This window comes from Monopterus albus, unplaced genomic scaffold (genome assembly GCF_001952655.1).
Source record: "Monopterus albus unplaced genomic scaffold, M_albus_1.0 scaffold51.1, whole genome shotgun sequence".
Taxonomy (NCBI): domain Eukaryota; kingdom Metazoa; phylum Chordata; class Actinopteri; order Synbranchiformes; family Synbranchidae; genus Monopterus; species Monopterus albus.
This window is the reverse complement of record NW_018127931.1, coordinates 3,689,503-3,712,650: the sequence shown is the minus strand read 5'-3', so window position 1 is coordinate 3,712,650 and position 23,148 is coordinate 3,689,503. Positions and strand designations below refer to the sequence as shown.

Here is a 23,148-nt window from a genome sequence, read left to right as displayed (position 1 = left end):
GACACACCTAGCACCTTCCTACCTGTCTCCCTGATCACTTCTGCTGTAGTTTCCTATTCATCTGGAAGTTCTTCCTGACCATCCAAAGCCTGTCTCAACTTCTGCCTGAATTCCCTTTCAACATTCTTCCTTTTTCAACTTCCACCACTTGGTCTTTTCTGTCTTTCCTCTCCTCTTCTTCCTGACCACCAGAGTCATCCTACACACCACCATCGGATGCTGTCTGGCTACACTTTCTCCTACCACCACTTTGCAGTCACTAATCTCTCTCAGATTGCCTTGTCTACATAGAATGTAGTCTACCTGTGTACTCCTACCTCCACTCTTATATGTAACTCTATGTTCCTCCCTCTTCTGGAAATAGGTGTTAACTACAGCCATTTCCATCCTCTTAGCAAAGTCCACCACCATCTGTCCTTCTAGGTTCCTTCCCTTAACACCAAACCTGCCCATCACCTCCTCATCACCTTTGTTCCCCTCACCAATGTGCCCATTGAAGTCTGCCCCAATCACCACTCTCTCCCCTCTGAGAATACTCTCCATCACCTCATCTAACTCACTCCAGAATCTCTCCTTCTCTTCTAACTCACACCCTACTTGTGGAGCATAACCACTGACTACATTCAACATTACCCCTTCAATTTCCAGCTTCAAACTGATCACCCTGTCTGACACTCTCCTCACCTCTAAAACATTCCTCACGAGCTCCTCCTTCAGGATCACTCCTACCCCATTTCTCTTCCTGTCCACACCATAATAAAACAGTTTGTATCCCCCTCCAATCCTACGCACTTCGCTACCCTTCCACCTGGTCTCCTGCAGACACAGTATATCTACCTTCCTTCTCTACATCATGTCTGCTAGCTCTCTACCTTTCCCTGTCATTGTCCCAACATTAAGAGTCCCTATTCTCAGAGTTATACTCCTGCCTTTCCTCTTCTCTCTCTGTCTACGAACCCTTCTGCCTCCTCTCCTTCTTTGACTTCTTCAACCAACAGTAGTCCAATGTCTGCCAGCACCCTGTAGGTCAACAGCACCGGTGGCGATTGTTATTAATCTGGGCCTCAACCGATCCAGTATGGAATTCACACTGATGATTTGCATGTTTAAATTTGACACATTCTACGTCAGATGCCCTTGACACAACCCTCTCTATTTATCTGGGCTTTGGACTGGCGCAGAAGTCACTGGCTTGAAACCCCTGTGGCTAGATTAATTACGTCTCTGATTAATGATACTACCAAACATCATATACATGTCAAAAACTCTATTAAGGCAACAAAATGTAACAGGCGACATATCACTCTGTCATACAAATACCGTATGTCCAACTCATCAAAAGGTGATACATAGACACATTAACCTGTCACAGGATGACATCTTAAAAACAGTAAACTCTAAAACTTAAATTAACGGCCCTTTATTTTCTCTCTCTCTCTGTGTTATAGCCTAGTGGCACTAGCCACAGATTTCAGACCCCAGAATGAAAGAAGATATGGTTTGCTCATTATTAGTGTCAATCATCATGTGACCTGCAGCTGTTATGTCACTTGCATGTTTATAGGTTCTGAAGGGGTGAGCAAGGTTGACCTCTCTAGGTTCAAATATAATGGTGCCTATTGTGCTGTAGGTCAAAGAAAGAAAGGTGGGGTAGAGCATGTTTTGATCAGGGGATGCTTATAGAGGGCATAAAAGATGCTGCAGGACCTCTGTAAAAACTATTCTGCTTCACGAACCTATTTTTTCTGTTGGACCTGCCAACTGTCTAGCCCTAGCCTGCCCTGTAAGCCCTCTGATTGGCCTGGTTATCTCTGAACTGTTTTTGACTATTGTATCTGTATGCCATTTGCCTATGCCATTGCCGTCTTCTCCACTGTTTTTGTATTCACCGAGTTCAGTGCATTTTCTGTTGTTTTTTTTGTTTTGTTTTTTTCTTCAGCTGAAGAGGACTTTTGCTAATGTTTTTGGTGCCTTGTGCATACTTTTCAGTTGTGAGAGGAGATTTCCTACCTGTTTCCAGTTGCCTTGATTATCAGTCCTTTTATGTTGTGTTCTCAGCTCTCTGGATGATTATCTGTAGTGTCTGACCGGTGTACTATTTTCCTATAAAGAATATCCTGTGCATACTTGGCTTGCTGATATCTCTGTATCAACCCTATCTTCTCTAAAACTTAGTAGGGCTGACTGTAGTCAACACCTGAATGGGAGGCTGTCTGACAGGACCAGTGGCCCATCGACCTGACCTGGGGCGACTGTGGTTCAGTGACTAGAGCGCTCATCTCCCAACCGGAGGATTGGAGGCTTGAATCACGGTGCCTGCAGTCCACATGTTGAAGTGTCTTTGGGCAAGACACTGAACCCCAAGATGGTTAGAGCCCTCAGTGTGAATTGACGCAGCAGATGGCTGCCTTGGTTCTGTACCTTGTGCATGTAACATACTGTACTTGGCCAAAATAAAGTGATTATATCCTCTCCTGACAATCCAGAGGCAGCCCTCTAGTCTCTCCTGCACACCAGTCATCTTCCCTGTTTCCAACTGTGGTGCAGCTCTGTCCCCCACCTGTATTCCTTTAATAAAACTCTTAACCCCTTTTCAGTACCTTGTGAGTTGTGCACTTGGGTTTTAATTTCTGGAAGGGAACCCTGACACATGAATATATTGTCATGATTTAGATTATTGGTTTAAGAAAGGCTCCACAGATGTGTCAGAATTTGTGGTTTCCTTTGTCTGATATACACATGGACAAAATTGTTGGTACCCTTCTGTTAAAGAAAGCGAAACTCACAATGGTCACTGAAATAATGTGAAACTGACAAAATTAACAATAAATAAAAATTTACTGAAAATTAACTAATGAAAATCAGACATTGCTTTTGAATTGTGTCTCAACAGAAGTATTTTAAAAAACAAACTAATGAAACTGGCTTGGACAAAAATGAAGGGACCCTTAACTTAATATTTTGTAGCACAACATTTTGAGGCAATCACTGCAATTGAGTGATTTTTGTAACTCTCAATGAAACTTCTGCACCTGTTGACAGGTATTTTGGCCCACTCCTCATGAGCAAACTGCTCCAGCTATCTCAGGTTTGAAGGGTGCCTTCTCATCTTAGGCTGCATGTTTCAGCTCTTTCAATAGATGTTCAATAGGATTTAGATCAGGGGTCACAGAAGACCACTTCAGAATAGTCCAATGTTTTGTTCTTAGCCATTCTTGGGTGTTTTTAGCTGTATTTTTGGGGTCATTATTCTGTTGCAGGACCCATGACCTACGACACTGGGCAGCACATTTCACTCCACTTGATAGTCTTGAGATTTCATTATACCCTGCACGGATTCAAAACACCCTGTGCCAGATGCAGCAAAGCAGCCCCAGAGCATAACCGAGTCTCCTTCTTGTTTCACAGTAGGTACAGTGTTCTTTTCTTTGTATGCTTAATTTTTGTGTCTGTGAACATAGAGCTGATGTGACTTGCCAAAAAGTTCCAGTTTTGTCTCATTTGTCCAAAGGACATTCTCCCAGAAGCTTTGTGGCTGAAAAATATGCACTTTGGCAAATTCCAGCCTCGCTTTTTTATGATTTGCTTTCAACAGTGGAGTCCTCCTCTGTCGTCTTCCATGAAGTCCACTGTGGCTCAAACAGCAAGAGATGGTGTGATCTGACGCTGATGTACCTTGACCTTGGAGTTCAAGGGAAGGGAAGGCTCAGGTGACCTTGAGCCTTCCCTTAGTTATGCTACTATAGGCCTAGGCTGCTGGGGGGCCCCATGATGCTCCGAGTTTCTCTTCTCTCCTCTCTCTCCATGCATTTATATGCCACCATTAAATCATTACGTGTCACTAACTGTGTGTCTCCCCTCTCTCGCCCTGTACCTTTCTGTAAGTAGCCTTGGCTCTGGAGCTCTACGTTTCTGATGAGCAGTCACTGGCCACATCAACCTGCCCAGTGCTTGATTGTTTGTTGTTGTCTTTGTTGTGTCTTCTTGCTTTCCCCCCCCTTTTATTCTCTCCTCTATCCACACACCCCAACCGGTCAAGGCAGAAGGCCGCCCACCAAGAGCCAGAGTCTGTCAGAGGTTTCTTCCATTAAAGGGAGTTTTTCCTCCCCGCTGTCCAGTGCTTGATTGAAGGGGGATTTGTTGACTTTTCGATGACTTTTGTTGTGATTTGGCACTATACAAATAAAATTGGAATTGAATTGAAATACATTTTAAACTTAATATTTAACATTCTATTATATAAAAATTGATATTAACACTATTTCTAATATAATTCAACTGCCACTATGGTCAAGTTTGCATTCATACTACCAGTGAAAGACATTATACTATTTATCCATTACTTTTAGCTAAATATTTGAATGATTTATCCACTACTTAAAAATAACTAAACTGCTCAAAAATTAAGGGAACACTTGATCATCTCAGTAAAACACCAATTAAGTTAAACCTCAGGGATATCAAGCTGACCATTTGGAAAGTGCAAATGATTGTGAATCAGTTTCACCTACTTTGGTGCAAATGAAAGTGACAGGTGCTATGGAAAAGCAAAAACAAAACAAACCCTAAAAAGGAATGATGTTTTATGTGGTGGCCACAGACAGATGTTCCTGACTGATTCTTCTCATGTTTTGTTTTTTGCTAGTGCCCTTGTCACTACTGGTGCATGAGGCAGTGCCTGCAGCCCAATCAGGTTGCACAGGTGGTCCAGCTATTCCAAGATGGCACATCTATACGTGCAGTCGCAAGAAGGTTTGCTGTGTCTTCCAGTCAAGAGCATGGAGGAGATACCAGGAGACTAGCTGTTAAACCAGAAGAGCTGGACAGGGCCATAGAAAGGCAACAACCCAGCAGCAGGACTGATATCTGCTCCTTCATATAAGGAGGAACAGGAACAACACTGAAAGAGGCCTACAAATTTACCCCCAGCAGGCTACTGATGCTGTGAGGTACTGGGATGAGATCCTCAGAGCAACTGCCAGACATTACAGACGTGGTGCAGGACATTGCCCAGCCTCATTTGGCCATAGTGTGTAGGCAGTTGGATGACAGGCATTGATGCCATTGGCTGGCTCTTATGTTCCCCTGACCTAAATTCACCTGAACATCTATGGGATATTATCTATTGGTGCATCAGACACCACCAATGTAGGGCAAATTACTAGACTTTATGAATATTAATTCAGTATTTTAATGCCCTGTTAGACTAAGGCACCAAGTCTTTTATAGTTAACTACACTCGAAAGATTCTCGAAAGGAATTCTGCAGTTCGTTGACCTAGTTACTGGAAATAAAAGACCAGAGATGACATGAGAAATAGCCAGTTCTAAGCTAGATACATTTATTTGCAATATTTACAAAGGGGAAATGATCGATATTAAAACTACAATGAAATGGTACACATGGAGAATGTGTGCGTGGAGAAAAGACACACACATCAACAGCTTGTGTTGACAGCACAGTCAAGCAAGAGTACATTAGCTGACAGCCCAAACAAGCAACACACATGCAGTATCACTGGTAGGTGCACGTTCACGTTCCACACTGGGGGGAGCCTACTGACAGCGCACAACACTCAGAGTGACCCAGTGAAACCTTGGATGCATCTCAAAGGTAGCAATGAGTGAAAGAGCATGGGAAAGCCCAGAAGACTGGTGTGCAAATGTCCTCCACAGCTATCCCCCTGAAGAGAGCTGTAGAGGATGAAATAGCTCTAGTGGAGTGGGCTCTGGTGTCAGGTGGAGGACACTGACACATATGCCTGAATGATGGCTTCACATAACCAGTAAGAAAGCTGCTGTTTTGTCAGGGGCTTCCCAAGAGAGTTCTCTCTGTAATGCATAAACAACTACTGTTTTTGTCTGACAACTGCCATGCGGGCCACATAATGGGACAGTGTGCGCACTGAACAGAGGATATGGAAAACTCTTTCCATCTCAACTTCGTGTGATGGAAGAAAGAAAACATCCAGGGGAATGACTGGATTGAAAAGACGATGTTATTATTTATGGCGCGTATGCAGGATTTGGTCTCAAAATGGCTGAGCTGTCATTTTCACGGATAGAGAGACATGCAGGTGAGACCAAGAGTGCGCACAGATCGCCCACTCGCTTAGCCAATGTCAAGGCTAAGAGGAGTGCTGTTTTCAGTGAAAGGTGTTTGAGAGGTCTGTGCTATGAGCTTGAAGGGGTATCCCCCGAGCTCACGTAAAACCAGAGGCAGATCCCACTGCGGTGTCGCAGAACGCATTGCAGGTCGCTGTTTGCCCACTCCCCTCAGAAAGCGTTCACCAGTGGGTGTGTGAGCACAGTGCATCCCCGTGCCACAGCAGCTACCATGGCTTGCCCACCAGCAGCTGTACCAGAGTGACAGCTCCAAATGCCTCAGTCCTGTGCTGCTTTTCTGCCGCGGACAAGCAAGCACAGAAGGGGCAAGCGGCATGGGGGAGATTGCCAGCTCAGGGTGCTCTGTGTCGAGGCAGCCTCACAGTGGGGGTGGGGGTTGCTGGGCATGATGAAGCCTGTATTGCAGCATAGGTACACGGTGATGGTGGTGCAGTGCTGGAGTCCGGCGTTTGATCTTTGCTCTTTAGCCATTGTTAGGAATCGCTCTTTAGAAAAAAAAATCTGTTTGGGACAGCCCAGTGCAGGGTGCAGGGCGCTAAAGAAATCTCTTCAGGACTGCGTATGCATGAGGGGTAAACCCAATAGTGACAGCTTTTAGAGGGCAAGGCTATATGAAATATAACATAGGCAAGCATTTGTTAAGTGCACAATCATTAAATGGAAAAATCAGAAACACTTACATTTTCTAAACTAGTGTTTGGAGCAATACTCTTAAGTTATAATGTTGAGGTTAACCTGAAAGTAATCTTGTGTGATGGTTGAGTTTCTGACATCTTAGAGGCAATAGACAAATTTATACTGAACCTCATGGAAACATTTTCATGTAAACAAGTTCAGAAATTATTTTTAAGCTTGACTCAAATATTTCTGACTTTCTTGTAGACATTTTATCCAACCTTTGGGTAACACATTTTTACATTATCAAATCTAAGAACGTTTCCATTGTCAAAAAGCCGAATATTAAGCCAAGTTTTATGGTGGTCTCCTTACATTCCAATGTGGCCCTGTTGAGATAGGGAAGTTAGATAAGGGTGAGATGGTCCTAGAGTCTGTGTTCCCCAAAAAAGAGATCAGATAAGAGGACCACCTGTCTTGGGTTTATTTTAACTAGCTCAAACTTACTGTCTAAGGTCAAAGTGCAAAGTCCAAGATGCATATTCTAGTGTAGTAAAAGTCATGAGGACAGGAGGAGTTTGTCCCTTGCAGTCATGGAGATTAGCCTAGGCCTTTTGATGTCCACATCTGGTTTGTTTGCAGAGGGTGGTGTGTTGAGGGCCTACACATAAATTGTCTTTGAAACACAAAGCAAAGCCTGGTCTATGCAGGGTTAATGGGGGGGAATAGTCATTCTGCCCCTCAGTGGCTGGAATCAGAGTTTGTCTGTTATTTATTAATATTTTGAGTTCCTCAGAATAAAACATCTCTCCAAAATGTTTGTTTTGGACTTATGGGCACTACACCAAGTACCACCACAAACTGTCCAGGAGCTCACTCACACCCTGATCCAGCTCTGGAAGAAGATACCCCAGGATACCATATGCAGACTCATCAGGAGCATGTGCAAACATTGTTAGGAGTGCATGCAGCCACAAGGGGGCCATACACACTTCTGAGTCACATCATGAGTCGCCATGATGAAATTCACATAACTTGGAAGAACCTATAATTTCAATTTTTCAACTTAGATTTTCAGCGTAATTTTGAATACAGCCCTCATGGATTGATGATTTTGTTTTCCACTGACCATTGTTTTTTTTGAGAATGAGAATGCTGAAAGCTTGCTGATCAATCTATATTAAAGCCCATAGTTTGGTCATTTGACAAACCCTGCTCTCAAGCATGTAAATATTTGGGTTTCCAGCGTCTTAGCTTTAGCATGAGATATAGTCAGAACATAAGCTGCTTCTAGCTGGCCTTGTTGAACCATGAATAGTGAATAGTTTTATAGTTGTTTGCGGTGGTGACTGTGGTGACTATATTCCTGTCAGAGAATAGGGTTGAGGATCCAAAATGCAGCACTCTGGAACAGAACAGTATTTTGAATGTTTTAATGCAGGAATGTTAATATGGACAGAGGTAAGACAGATTACATGAGTTACAAAAGTGCTGATGGAAAACTGGGAGATGCAGGGTTAGGCTACAGATCCACTGGGTTAATTTGGGTCAGTGAGGTCTCTCACCAGTCTTGCTGTTATGGTTTGTGGTCTTGCTTCCTGTTTTGTGCTTGTTTTGGTTAGTTTCCTGTCTTGTGTCACCTCACCTGCCCCAGTTTTACCCCAGTTCACAATCACTATTCATTGTTTCCACCTGTTGCCCATTATCCCCTGGACTTCTGCTTATATATCCTCCTCCCTTCCCTCTGTCTGGCTGCTGGTTCATCCAGTTTCCATGGCCTGTAAACTCCCATCATCTGTTTCTATTGGTTGAGGGAGAACACCATGCAGGTGAGGCTGCTTATGAAGGCAGAACTGAAAGGCATACACCATAGCATGTGAACAAACAGGCATACGTATACTATAGTGACAAATGACACTCTTTACTCCATGCGGCAGGCAAGCAGGTGGCGAGATAGCCACAAAATGGCAACCTTTATTAGCTTCTTGGAGCACAGCCGAGATGGGTAAAAACGGGCAAAAGCTATTTAGTAGATTTAACGGTTCCATAAAAGAAAAAGGTAAAACTAAAAGAGTGCAAACATTGAGGCTAGCCAGGACAGCAAAAATGTTCCTCGTAATAAAGAAAGAAAGGGAATAATACAAACAAAATGTGCACCAGCAACAAAAAGGCAGTCATAATAAATTGCAACAAAAGGTGGACTGAGCTCAGTCTCAGCACATGAAGAAAAAAAAAACAGTCCTCCAAAAGAAGACTGACAGCTCTCAGTGGACTAAAAAAATAGACGGTTCAAGTTCTCAGGTGACTTAGGACAAAGTACAGACAGAGCAGATGGGGAATCAATACAGTGAAACAGGTCTAGAAACCAGCAAACAGGTCTCTGGAGCAAGGTTGGCTAGGCTGTTCTACAGTTCAGCGAGGAGATATTTAGGCAGATAAAATGCAGATCTAGTAACAGGTGACGGCTCAGGGGCATGGTATAGCCCTAACAATCCAGCATTAAGAAGAAAGTGGAGACTGGTTATATAGGGAAACAAACAAGGCACAGGTGATCTTAATCAGCCACTGATTAACTGAAACAAAGCTGGAAAGTGAGAAGGTAAAAATGAGGAAAGTTCTGACAAAATGAAACCCACCAGCAGGATGTAGGCATGGAACATGACAATTTCAGCTCTATTAGGGACTGAGCAGGATACAGCAGATGCAGTGCTGTGGGTGGGCCTAAGCCACCCACCCAATCACAAGTTAAGGGAGAAAAAAAAAGCTGCTCATCCAGTGAAATACAAGCAATCAACATGTGACCAATAGGCCCACTCACACTATGATTTCTGGCTCTGCTACTGGGATACAGTGGCGAAGCCAGAAAAAGGGGGAAAAAATTAATAAACTTCGAGAATGGGCTACAGTATACAGACCTCCCTTTGCTTTGGCAGGCATTTGACATAGTATAGGTGTAGAAACTTAAATCTGCTCTCGTTGCATCAGTCACAACTGATGCACAGGCCCTGTAACATAGAAACTTAAAAGTAATTTTAATAAAAACTATTGGTATGACCAAGTTAACTACATTTATGTGCTATGCACAGAAGCAGAACACAATGGCTGTTAAAGTTAGGGCTGCAACTAAAGATTATTTTCACTATCAGTTTGATCTGCATATTAAGTGAGTCTATATTGGTGTGTTTTTGAGGTTCAATGTTCAAGGTTGAAAGTGTTTGAACCTGGATGTCTTGGCCTATATACACTCAAACGCACACAGTAGTAATCATTACATGTCATTTACCCATTCCTCCTTGCAAAACAGCTCGAGCTCAGTGAGGTTGGATGGAGAGCATTTGTGAACAGCAGTTTTCAGTTCTTTCCACAGATTCTCGATTGGATTCAGGTCTGGACTTTGACTTGGCCATTCTAACACCTGGATATGTTTATTTGTGAACCATTCCATTGTAGATTTGGCTTTATGTTTTGGATCATTGTCTTGTTGGAAGACAAATCTCCATCCCAGTCTCAGGTCTTCTGCAGACTCCATCAGGTTTCCTTCCAGAATGGTCCTGTATTTGGCTCCATCCATCTTCCCATCAATTTTAACCATCTTCCCTGTCCCTGCTGAAGAAAAGCAGGCCCAAAACATGATGCTGCCACCACCATGTTTGACAATGGGGATGGTGTGTTCAGGGTGATGAGCTGTGTTGCTGTTACCATCATGTTTTGGGCCTGCTTTTCTTCAGCAGGGACAGGGAAGATGGTTAAAATTGATGGGAAGATGGATGGAGCCAAATACAGGACCATTCTGGAAGGAAACCTGATGGAGTCTGCAAAAGACCTGAGACTGGGATGGAGATTTGTCTTCCAACAAGACAATGATCCAAAACATAAAGCAAAATCTACAATGGAATGGTTCACAAATAAACATATCCAGGTGTTAGAATGGCCAAGTCAAAGTCCAGACCTGAATCCAATCGAGAATCTGTGGAAAGAACTGACAACTGCTGTTCACAAACGCTCTCCATCCAACCTCACTGAGCTCGAGCTGTTTTGCAAGGAGGCATGGGCAAAAATTTCAGTCTCTCGATGTGCAAAACTGATAGAGACATACCCCAAGTGACTTACAGCTGTAATCGCAGCAAAAGGTGGCGCTACAACGTATTAACTTAAGGGGGTTGAATAATTTTGCACGCCCAATTTTTCAGTTTTTTATTTGTTAAAAAAGTTTGAAATATCCAATAAATTTCGTTCCACTTCATGATTGTGTCCCACTTGTTGTTGATTCTTCACAAAAAATTACAGTTTTATATCTTTATGTTTGAAGCCTGAAATGTGGCAAAAGGTCGTAAAGTTCAATGGGGCCGAATACTTTCGCAAGGCACTGTATACTTACTTTGTATCTTGGTTGCCTAGCAACGCCTATTGCTAATTTTGAAAAGTATGTGTGTGTGTAAGAATGGGGGAATGTGAGGCATTACTATAAAGTGTTTTGAGCTGTGTATCTGACTGGATATATAATTTATATGGCTATACAAGTGCAGTCTATTTACCATTTTTGCATTAGGAATAATGAAGGTCAAAATGACCTCTTGGCGGTTCTAGGTAAAACCACTCTTTTTTTTCCTCTCTCTTTTATTCCATAATCCCCAAAACGCATAAGACGATGTTTAACACACTTTTAGGAAAGGTCACTTACTGGGAGACATAGGGTTTTTACTCAAACAAAGTTACATGCATTTTAATAGTGAAGAGAGGTCAAAATGATCTCTTGGGGGTTCTAGTGTTAATATAAAGGAGCCCCCCCCCCCCCCCCCCCCAATAAGGTTACTGGAAGATACAATAAACTTTACTTGTTTGTTCCTGATTACAGAAAACTCTTTCAACATGTAAACTCATTAAGTCAGGTTATAATATTTTTGTGAGTCAGTAGTTATTTCTCAAGCTGCCTGCAAATAAATTTATGCTAGATGGAACTGTTTCACATGGTCACGTGGTGCATTTATATTGTTTAAGTGTGTGTGTGTGTGTGTGTGTGAGTGGCTGTTTTCTGCCTGTGGCTAATTCCTGGCCTGTCCTGATTTGTCTCAAGTCTCTCTTAGCTCCTTTGTTTTTACTTATTCTACTCTTCCAGGAAGGTGCTCAAATATCCTTGTACTCTTTGTGCAAACAAGAAAATTGGTAGTTATTGAAGTTACACAAATGCAACTTTACACAATGAACAATGGCAAATCTCATCTACTTGAGCACAGACAGGTTTATTTACATACAGCAGGGCTTCTCAAAATTCAGACTTTGGTTCAGTTCCAGACCCGATGGCAAGTCAATCCAGACCCAGCCCACACCTTGTATTAGGAATGCAATAATACAGTGTAATAAAGTGTATGTTTCCTACTTTGAAAAAATATTTTATACATCTCAATAAATTGTTAGTTTTGTAGAATATAGACTAGGGTGATCCTGGCCAAAGATTAAAGCTAAACACAATGGCTTCCCTGTTTTACATCAATGTCAGGGCAATGTTTACAGCCGGCGAGTGTATATGTCACATTCGTGTCTAGCACCTTCACCCCCTCATGTGCCAGCACCCGAATTTGGCAGTGAGGCACGCCCAACACAGCTGACACCAATCTGCAGTACTTACCAGTTTGTTGTGTCTGCTACCCGATGTTATTCTGCTTCTTGATATTCTGTCTGGCTTGAGCTGCAGACCTACCTCCTTCCCATGAGCTTCACTGCTGAGTAAGCTACTCTTCTGCTACTTACCTGTTCACACTGCTCTCCGGTGTGCGGCAGACTTACTGTATGTCTCATGCGCTCCCTCTAATTAAGCTACTCACTTGCTTCTTACCTTTTCAGACTGCTTGCCAGTGTGTGAAGTTACTACACATCACGCTCACCTGCTGATTAAGCTATTCACCAGCAATTTAACTGTTCGCCCCAGGTTCCTGTGTGAGTGTATCTGCACCTTGAGCTATCCAGAGAGTCAAGCTACTCACCAGCTATTCATTTGTTCCTCTTGCTCTCTGGTGTGAGTACTTTCTACACACCTGTAGAAGGACTATTCACCTGCCTCTTACCTGGTTATCCTGTTTCTTGAGACTCCCCACCATGCCACTCACTTCCCCAGAACCCCAGGGTGGAGACATTCCTCCCGTCTGACCTAGTCCTCCCAAGTGCTGCAGAATCAAGAACCTGCTCAACTACATACAGTGCGTTCCAGCTTCGTGTGTGGGTCTCCACACCGCCTACTGCATCTTCTGCGACCTCCCAGGGCTGAACCTTTCCCACTACGCCTCTGCCGGTTCCAGTGCTGGCTCCACTCATCTATTCCTGGTTTCCCACTGACCACCAGCACTAGGTTTCCCATCCACCCATCCCTGAACTCTCCTCTGCCCATCATCTACCTCCTCCTCGTCTTCATTACACCTTCGAGGGTGAGGGTCTTCCCACCTGCAGCCCCAGGTTGCTCTCTGCATCATATCCACCAGTTGCCCAGTCGACTCCTTCCTGTTCCTGTGACATACTGGGTTGGTGATTTTCCCTTGTCAGTTACTCAATAAAACTAGTTACCTGCTCTGAGTCTTGAGTGCTGCATTTTTGGGTCCGCACTTGTCTTTTCAGATGGCATAGTTTGTAACAGTATGATGTTTAATGTCAACAAGTGACAGAGCTCAAGGGTTGGCTAACAGGTGCTGTTTCAAAATTAGCAAGTTAATCAATGGCTAACAGGCTTGCATGTTCTGTCCTGCGGGCATGAAAAAGTGAAAGTTTGGCATCCTCTGTCAGTGTACATTATGATATGCTAATGCAGTGAGGATGCCACTATCCAAATGTGCAAAAAAAAAAAGTTGACCAAGAAAATCAAGTTTTCAAAGATGAATGGACAGAGAAATCTTAACTGTATTCTCTGACAAATGCATTTTAGCTACAATTCTGTTAAAATTTTTTAACTACAAATATAAATGATTGTGTAACATTTTCAGTTAATGTAACTGTATAAAACCTGTCTAACTAGTGCTATCTAGAAGTGAGGAGTACAAACAGTTTGTGACCAGGGTGTGAGGGGTCTGTAAAAATCTTCTCTGCCCTCCTTTTGACCCGTGAGGTGTACAGGTCCTCCATGGAGGGCAGGCTTGTACCAATGATCTTTTCTGCAGTCCTGACTGTCCGCTGAAGTCTGTTCCTGTCCTGTTTGGTTGCTGAGCCAAACCAGACAGTGATGGAGGAGCAGAAAACAAACTCGATGATTCCTCTGTAGAAATGAATCAGCAGCTCCTGGGGCAGGTTGAACTTCCTGAGCTGGTGTAGGAAGTACATCCTCTGCTGTGCCTTTTTAATGATGGCGCTGATGTTGGATGACCACTTCAGGTGTCCTGGGAGACAGTGGAGCCCACAAACTTGAAGGACTGTACTGCTGATACAGTGCAGAGTATGGTGTGTGTGTGTGTGTGTGTGTGTGTGTGTGTGTGTGGTGGGGGGTCGTAGATGACCGTTGCGCAACTTTTGAGGTTTAACAGTTAACAGAGGGGTCCTCCGAGTTCCAATCATTTTTGTAGAGGAAAAACGGCAATGGGGAGAACACACATTCCTTTGGGGTGCCTGAGCTGATAGTCTGGGTGCCTGATGTAGTTTTCCCCAGCCTCACCTGCTGCTTCCTGTCTGTCAGAAGGCTAGTGATCCATTGACAGGTGGGGGCAGGCACAGTAAGCAAGAGATACTACTGAAGCCGCAGACAGTCAAACTGTGGCATTTTTTCCATTAGGCTTGAATATATATTGCCTCAGACTGCCTTAAACTTGAATGAACACTCATGGGCGATTTTATTAGGTACACCTGTACAATTGTATGCAATTCAGTGCAACACTTCTGCCTTAACATTTGTGTTTATGAAGCTCAAAATGTTTAAGTTTTTGGTGAAATTGTCATAAATGTATAAATTCAATTATATGTTTATTATTGAGGTCATAGTTAAAAGTGGTGTTGTACTGGACTATATTATATTTAGAGGTGTCTATATTTTTGTCCTTCCCGGTTACATACATGAGAGGGTCAGAATATTAGGAAAGAAAGTCACTTTCGGCTTTTCCTGTTTAAGGGTCGCCACAGCGAATCGTCACACTTGATGATTCGCATGTTGACATTTGGCACGTGTTTTACGCCGGATGCCCTTCCTGACACAACCCTGATTTTTACGCCGGATGCCCTTCCTGACGCAACCCTGATTCAAACCCGGGGCCAAGAGGGTCCGAATATTAGTAACACCTCTAAATATAATGTACAACAACACATCATCACTTAGAAACTAATGATTACCTTGTTTTTCAAATAAAAACAGAGTGGGTCTAATCGGCCAAGTGAAAATACCTGTGTGGATGAGCTACTATAATCCAATTAAGAGCAAAAAGCCAAACAAGCAAGTACATTCTACAAGTAAAGAGTGTGGGCCCTGTCTTGCAATAAATGCATTGTGTGCTGTGCAGGTAGCGCATCTGTGTTTAATAATTTCCTATCTGGGCAATTGCTATTTTCATGACATGCACATCACATTGCCTTTTTATCAAGCAGCAGTCTGTCAACTTCATGCTGACAGGTGTGCCCAGATGAAAATGGGGTGTGTCCAGGTAAATTTTTGGTGCATTGGTAATATGAGGGCACACAAAGTGACTATGCCACAGACCAGCAAAAACCAGGACTGTGGTGAACAGTCAATTCATCCTTACCAGTTAATGGGTGCTTTCACCGTGTTGTGATGCGTGCCTGTCTAGGTGCATGCATAATGCTTGTGCATTGTACAGGACATGCAAAACTTAAAAAATATAAAGATGACATTGTATTCATTGTAGTGATCATATTTAGAGAATTGGCTTATGACCATAATGATAAATTAAATTGCTAATTAGGTGACTGTGCTCTTACATGCTGTTATATAACCAAACATGTCAGACTGGTCTCCTCAGTGAAAAATCTTACTGACATCTGACCTGGCAAATCCAACAGTATGCCTGCAACCCGCCAAATGTTCAAACTCACATCTCTTAAAGGGGATGTGAGGTTACACACTGACTGGGTAAGTACAGCCCTTTTGCTACTTGTACAGGTGCTTGAACATTTTTCCTCATCGTCAAATTAATGAAATGAACACACCCAAACACCACTTGCGTCAATACATCTTGATCAGACACTGTGGGCCTTCAAGATAGGGCCCTGTGTCTTTATCGTACTGTTAGCTCTCAAACCTGTAAGGGACAGCAGGAACTCTGAAATGGCAGCTGAGTGAACTGACATTGTCACCTTTTTAAATACTTTTTTGTTGTTGTTTTGTTTTACACAGGATTTTGTTTTTAGAGGAACAGAACAAAAATAAGTTAGTGATCAGAAAAAGTTGTTCTTCGTTGCCAAATGACACTGTCACAGTTTAACAGTAAGTATGGCAGTGAGTATCAGATAATGCTTCATAGAACTCAAAATAAGAAGAAATGTAGAGGAAAACATTTTTTTCTGACTTGTTAAAAATGTGGAAAATTGGTATTGCTAAACTAATAATCAGTACTTTTCCACATTTCTTATGTAGGCAAGGCAACTTAATTTATATAGCACATTTCATACACAGGCACAATTCAAAGTGCTTTACAGAGGCAAAGAAAAACTTTAACAGTATTAAAAAACAATAAGCTTTAAAACCACAATGAAATCTGTTAAAACAATGAAGATAAAACATTGTTAAAATGAGATAATACAAATTGAATATAAAAACAAATAGACAAAATAAAAGTTCTGAAACAGAAATCTAGAAAGTACAACATAGAAACTGAGAAGTGTATTGTAGAGGGCCAGTGGGAAGAAGGAATGAGAATAACAAGCAACAAGAGAGAGTTTATGTTCCTGTATGTCTGTGCCTTTGGGCAATCTTGTACCATACTTTGCATTGTAAGTCATACACTCCTTCTTTTACTGCTTGTTTTTGTCCATGTGACACACTGGAAACTCCTGTTCCTCCTCATCTCACTTTCCTCTTTCTCTCTCTTTCACTTGCCTTTGTCTTACTGCATATAGTGCTGTGAAAAAGTATTTGCCCCCTTCCTGGTTTCTTATTTTTTGCATATTTGTCACACTTAAATGTTTGAGATCATCAAACAAATTTAAATATTAGACAAAGATAAACCAAGTAAACACAAAATGCAGTTTATAAGTGATGATTTTATTTAATAAGGGAAAAAAGCTATCCGAACCTATATGGCCCTATGTGAAAAAGTAATCGCCCCCTAAACTTAATAACTGGTTGTACCACCCTCAGCAGCAACGACTGCAATTAAGTATTTGCGATAACTGGTAATGAGACTTTCACATCAAGGAATTTTGGCCAACCCTTCTTTGTAGAATAGTTTTAATTCAGCCACAATGAAGGGTTTTCGAGTATGAACTGCCTTTTTAAGGTCACGCCACAGCATCTCAATCGGATTCAAGTCCAGACTTTGACTAGGCCACTCCAAAACCTTAATTTTGTTTTTTCCCAAAAGTCTTGGGGATCATTAGTGATGGCCATTTGACATCGAGGCCTCGATACTTGATTCGAGCTTGGAGAGGGATCTTCCGCGAAGCACTTCCTCGAAGCTTGTATCGTTGCCGAAAAGACACGTGACTGATGATGGCCGACGCAGAAACGGCTGGCCTGAGTGACTCCCGTGACCAGCTCAGACCGTCGTGACACCGTATCGACGGTCTGAACTGGTCTCGCTGCGCGCGTCGACGTAAAGCCACCCAAGATGATGCGCAACATGTGGGTTTGTTGGCGTAGTAGGTGTGTGCGTAGTTGCTGTCGGTATGATCATTGCTGCTGGTGTGTGATCACCATGTAGGCAGCTAGGAGTAAAAATGATTGATTCTCCATCCCTTGTATTTATTCACACCCTGTCCTAGTGACATATGCACATATTACATCAGTGGTTCGATACAGGTGTCATGGTGTCAATTGGACATCACTAGGGATTGTCAAGATGTTTTTTGTCAAAAGTGAGATGAGCCTTTATGTTCTTTTTTGTCAGCAGTGGTTTTCGCCTTGGAACTTTGCCATGGATGTCATTTTTGCCCAGTCTCTGTCTTATGGTTGAGTCGTGAACACTGACCTTAACTGATGCAATTACTTTTTCACATAGGGTCATGTAGGTTCAGATAGCTTTTTTTCTGCTTAATAAATAAAATCATCACTTAAAAACTGCATTTTGTGTTCACTTAGGTTATCTTTGTCTAATTTTTAAATTTGTTTGATGATCTGAAACATTTAAGTGTGAAAAATATGCAAACAAATAAAAAACCAGAAAGGGGGAAAATACTTTTTCACAGCACTGTATATGGATGAAAGAGTTCTATAGATCTTGATGTGAATTCTTTCATGTTTCACTCTGAAAAATGTCACATCCCACCCCCACCCCCACACAAAACCAGCCTTCATTCTTCCATGCACTGACACACTGTATGTGCCTACAAACACACTGATATGCACACTTGTTGTAATGTATATCTTGCGCATACATGTCCATGCAACCGAAACACATAACTAATACAGTAGAACTTATGCACAAATATATACTGTATATGCACATCTGCACATGCACACACACTCATACATAAAGAAATGTGCACACAGAGCCATGCTCACTCACATAGACAGATCACAGACAAGACACAAACTATTCTCCGTCCATCTGTGTGTGTCCTCCATCCATCACATTAACTTGAAATTGTGAAAAGAGGGTGTGTGTTGCTGCATGTGTTTCCAGAGTTCTTAACTTCATTCAATTCTCACTTGCTACTCTGTCCATCAATATAGAGTGTATATGTAAAATATTCAATCAACATCTGTATTTTCTTTATAATATCAATTTCTGAGAACTAAAGCATGAAAAGACGCTTACAGCCCATGCTAAGTATCTGGAGACTTCTACATATTTTATTCTTTAAGCCAGGGGTCGGCAAGTTGGCATGGCCTCGGGGCATTTTTTCCTACGTCATCAGATGGCGGGCCATCAATATATTATATCAATATATTTTGCAATTTAAGGGTAATATATATAAATTAATTGTCATAAAATAACATAAAAAGGATTGTTCGTGTGACTCGGACTCATGCTATATAAATATAACGTTTCAAAATTCATCTGGCGGCCAAAAATATTTCAGGGTGGGCCAGAATTGGCCCGCAGGCTGGACGTTGCCGACCTCTGCTGTAGGGTCTTCTCATGTCTGGAGGTCAGCTTTGTTATATGACTATGCCACTGCAGCTGCCTCTCCTGAAACAGAGGGGGCATGCGAAATTAATTGCAATTTTATTATTCACTACAAGATTGAATACCAAAATATAATTCAAAGCTGCACTAATCAATATTTTCATATTAACAGTGGGTCAGATGAGTATGTGCAATGACAGTCACATACAGTGACCAGGCTTAGGGAGTAATGGAATATACAGCGGGTAAAATAAGTATTGAACATGTCACCATTTTTCTCAGTAAATATATTTCTAAAGGTGCTGCTGACATGAATTTTTTTTACCAGATATTGGTAACAACCCAAGTAATCCACACATACAAAGAAAGCAAAACAAATAAGATCAGAAATTAAGTTATTGGTAATAAAATGGAATGACACACATGAACACTTGAAAAAAGGCAAGGAAAGCCAAGACACCAGCTGGAATCTACCAGTAATTAGAAAGCAATCCTGCCCCTTGTCAGTGGAAATTAATATCAGCTGGTTAAGTCCCAACTGATGGCCTATAAAAATGTTTCATGATGAGTAAAAGCAAATAGCTTTCTCAAGACCTTCACAAGCTTATTGTTTCAAAACATACTGATGGCATTGGTTACACAAGGATTTCTAAACTTCTGAATTTTCCAGTGAGCACTGTTGGGGGCATAATCCGGAAGTGGAAAGAACATCATTTCACAATAAACTGGCCACGACCAGGTGCTCCTCGCAAGAGATCTGACAGAGGAGTGGAACGAATTATCAAAAGAGTTGTCCAAGAACCAAGGACAACTTGTGGAGAGCTTCAGAAAGACCTGGAATTAGCAGGTATAATTGTTTCAAAGAAGACAATAAGTAATGCACTCAACCGCCTGTATGCATTCTCACAACACAAGACTCCATTGCTGAAGAAAAAGCATTTAGAAGCTTGTTTAAAGTCTGCTGCACAACCTTTAGACAAGCCTGTGAAATACTGAGAGAATATAGTCTGGTCAGATGAGACCAAAATTGAACTTCTTGGATGCCATACACACCATGTTTGGAGGTCAAATGGCACTGCACTTTACCCCAAACACACCATACCAACAGTGAAGTTTGGGGGTGGGAACATCATGTTGTGGGGCTGTTTTTCAGCATACGGCACTGGCAAACATCATATAATTGAAGGAAGGATGAATGGACAAATGTACTGAGACATTCTTGATAAAAATCTGCTGACATCTACCAGGATGATGAAGATGAAACAAGGGTGGACACTTCACCAAGACAATGATCCCAAACACACAGCCAAGGAAACTCTCAACTAGTTTCAGAGAAAGAAAATGAAGCTGCTAGATTGGTCCAGCCAATCACCTGACTTGAATCCAATAGAAAATCTATGGAAAGAACTAAAGATCAGAGTTCATAGAAGAGGCCCACAGAACCTTAAAGGTTTGAAGACTGTGTGGAAGAATGGGCCAAAATCACACCTGAGCAATGCATGCAATTAGTTTTTCCATACAGGAGGCTTCTTGAAGCTGTCATTACCAACAAAGGTTTTTGTACAAAGTATTAAATAAATTTCAGTAAATGTGTCCAATACTTTTTTGCCTGCCACTTCATTTTATTACACAACTTAATTTCTGATCCGACTCTCAGCTATGGTCATAAACTTTGGGTCATGACCGAAAGGGCAAGATCCCGGATACAGGCGGCCGAAATGAGCTTTCTCCGCAGGGCGGCCAGGCGCACCCTTAGAGATAGGGTGAGGAGCTCGGTCACCCGAGAGGAGCTCAGAGTAGAACCGCTGCTCCTCCACATCGAGAGGAGCCAGCTGAGGTGGCTCGGGCATCTGTTTCGGATGCCTCCTGGGCGCCTCCCTAGGGAGGGAACGCCTCAGCATTCCCCCGGAGGAGCTGGAGGAAGTGTCTGGAGAGAGGGAAGTCTGGGCATCTTTGCTTAGACTGCTGCCCCCGCGACCCAGTCCCGGATAAGCGGAAGAAAATGGATGGATGGATGGAATTTCTGATCTTATTTGTTTTTTCTTTGTATGTATGGATTACTTGGGTTGTTATAAAAATCTGGTGAGAATTTCATGCCAACAGCACCTTTAGAAATATATTTACTGAGAAAAATGGTGACGTGTTCAATAGTATCTGCTGTAGGGAACAGCATTACATATTTAGAAAAAAAAAAGATAAACAAATTCCATTTAAATTAAAAGAGGAAAAAAGACAATCAGATTACAAACATTTAGTAAAATGGGGATTTTTAGCAGGATTGCAATTTTAACACCATACAATATAAATAGGACTACCATGCACATGCGCACACATTACAACACCACTCTGGTCTTGAGTGAAACGGCACCTCACACCTCCTTACACCTCATGTCAAAATCTGTTTGCTTATTGAGATGTTTCCGCTAACCTGAATGTGACCTTTTCCTAACCACAGAGGGAAGCATTTTAGCCTTGTAAAAGCAACAGATTTTTTTTTTTGCTTTGTGGTCATGTGGTCAATTTTGTTGTAGGTCTCTACTGTAGGCTACTGCCTGAATTTGCTTAATGAAAACCAAAAACATTTTTGACAGTAAAAATCTTGGTTTCCCAAATTTCCTAAGGCTACATAGTTATGTTGTTTTACAGAATACACTTAAGTAAAGACCATCTTATTGATATTTCACTAGCAGGGACCTGTCCTCACTAAGTATGAATGGAAGTATAAGGACGAATGAATGAACCATAAGGATATTGAATACTTATGTACAGCATACTTGGCTGCTTGTGCACTTAAAGAGGTCCCCACCACTCTCAGGCACAAGGAAACCCAAGGTGTCGCTGTAATTCAGATTTAACATTAATATTAAGAAGAGTAGTGGATGTATTATACAAATATCCAAAAATTTAATTATAGATTAGTAATTTTGTCACACATGTTTACATAGTGATTTTTATTTACTTGGTTTTATTCTAATTTGACTTATTTTCCACCCATGTGTATCTTTGTATCATTTCTATCTTCCCTTCATTACTTTTGTTTTATATAAAGTACTCTGAATTGCTTTGTTGTTGAAAACTGCAAAATAAAGCAAGAAAAAAACCTTGCCTTGACTTCACATTACACCCAACATCAACCAACTCTTAATCTCAAAAATAATCACCAAGACTGCATAAGCCTATACAGAAAAGTGTTTCTGTTATTTAACCTGGCCTCACTGATATAAATAAGATGGACAAAACAGAAGTGCAATACAGTTCGACAGCAGCAAAGCCTACACCCTCCAAAGGATCATACAGTTATCAGCACCTTTCTACACAAAAATTGAACATTATAATTAGATGTACCTAATTGAGACTACATACAGGGATGAGGTGGAGAGGCTGATAGTGTGGTGCAGAGAGAACAATCTGCTCCTTAATACCTCAAAGACTAAGGTCATTGTCAACTTCAGGAGGAAGAAAACCAACATCTTGCCACTGTATATCAGCGGGGACCGTGTGGAGAGGGTGCCAGCCTTCCACTTTCTGGGAGTTCATATTGAGGAGGATCTGACCTAGGGCGTGAATACCTCTAAACTGCTTAAAAAGGCCCAGCAGAGACTGTACTTCCTACGGGTGCTCAGGAAGAACAACATGTCCCAGAGACTGCTGCTGTCCTTCTATCGGTGCTCCACTGAGAGCATCCTTACATACTGTATACTGTATGTGTATGGTACAGCAGCAGCACAGTGGCTCACAGGAAAGCACTGCAGAGGGTCATTAATACGGCCCAGGAGATCGTCGGCTGCCCTCTCCTCACTCTGAAAGAACTACACAGTTCCTGCTGCCTCAAAAAAGCCCAGAACATCATTAAGGACATTTCACACCCAAGATGTTCAGTCTTTGGACTGCTGCCATCAGGTAGATGGTTCAGAGCAATCAAATCAACGACTGCTAGATTCAAGAATAGTTTTTACCCAACAGCAGTTACCACACTCAGTGCTGCTAAAATATAATATGCCTGTGTGTATGGGGTCTGTTTGTTAATTTTGTTTTTAGCGGTAATGTTTTTATTATATATATTCTGTTTTTATTGTTGTACTGACTGGATGTCACTTTAAATTTTCTTTGTATGTGTTACAATGACAATAAAGATTATCTAAATAGTGTGAAAAAGGAAGAAGTGTAGTTTGGTCAGGTCCCACTCCCAAACTTCAGAT

General features: G+C 41.9%; 1 protein-coding gene across 1 annotated transcript in view; it reads left to right on the top strand.

The window, feature by feature from the left end:
• Nucleotides 1-22,507, top strand: part of ano2b (anoctamin 2b) — a 190,450-nt gene extending 167,943 nt beyond the window's left edge. The window contains exon 27 of the mRNA XM_020601528.1: nucleotides 22,379-22,507. Within this exon, the coding sequence (XP_020457184.1) occupies nucleotides 22,379-22,507 (129 nt within the window). The remainder of the gene's footprint in view (nucleotides 1-22,378) is intronic.
• The last annotated feature ends 641 nt before the right edge of the window (nucleotides 22,508-23,148 follow it).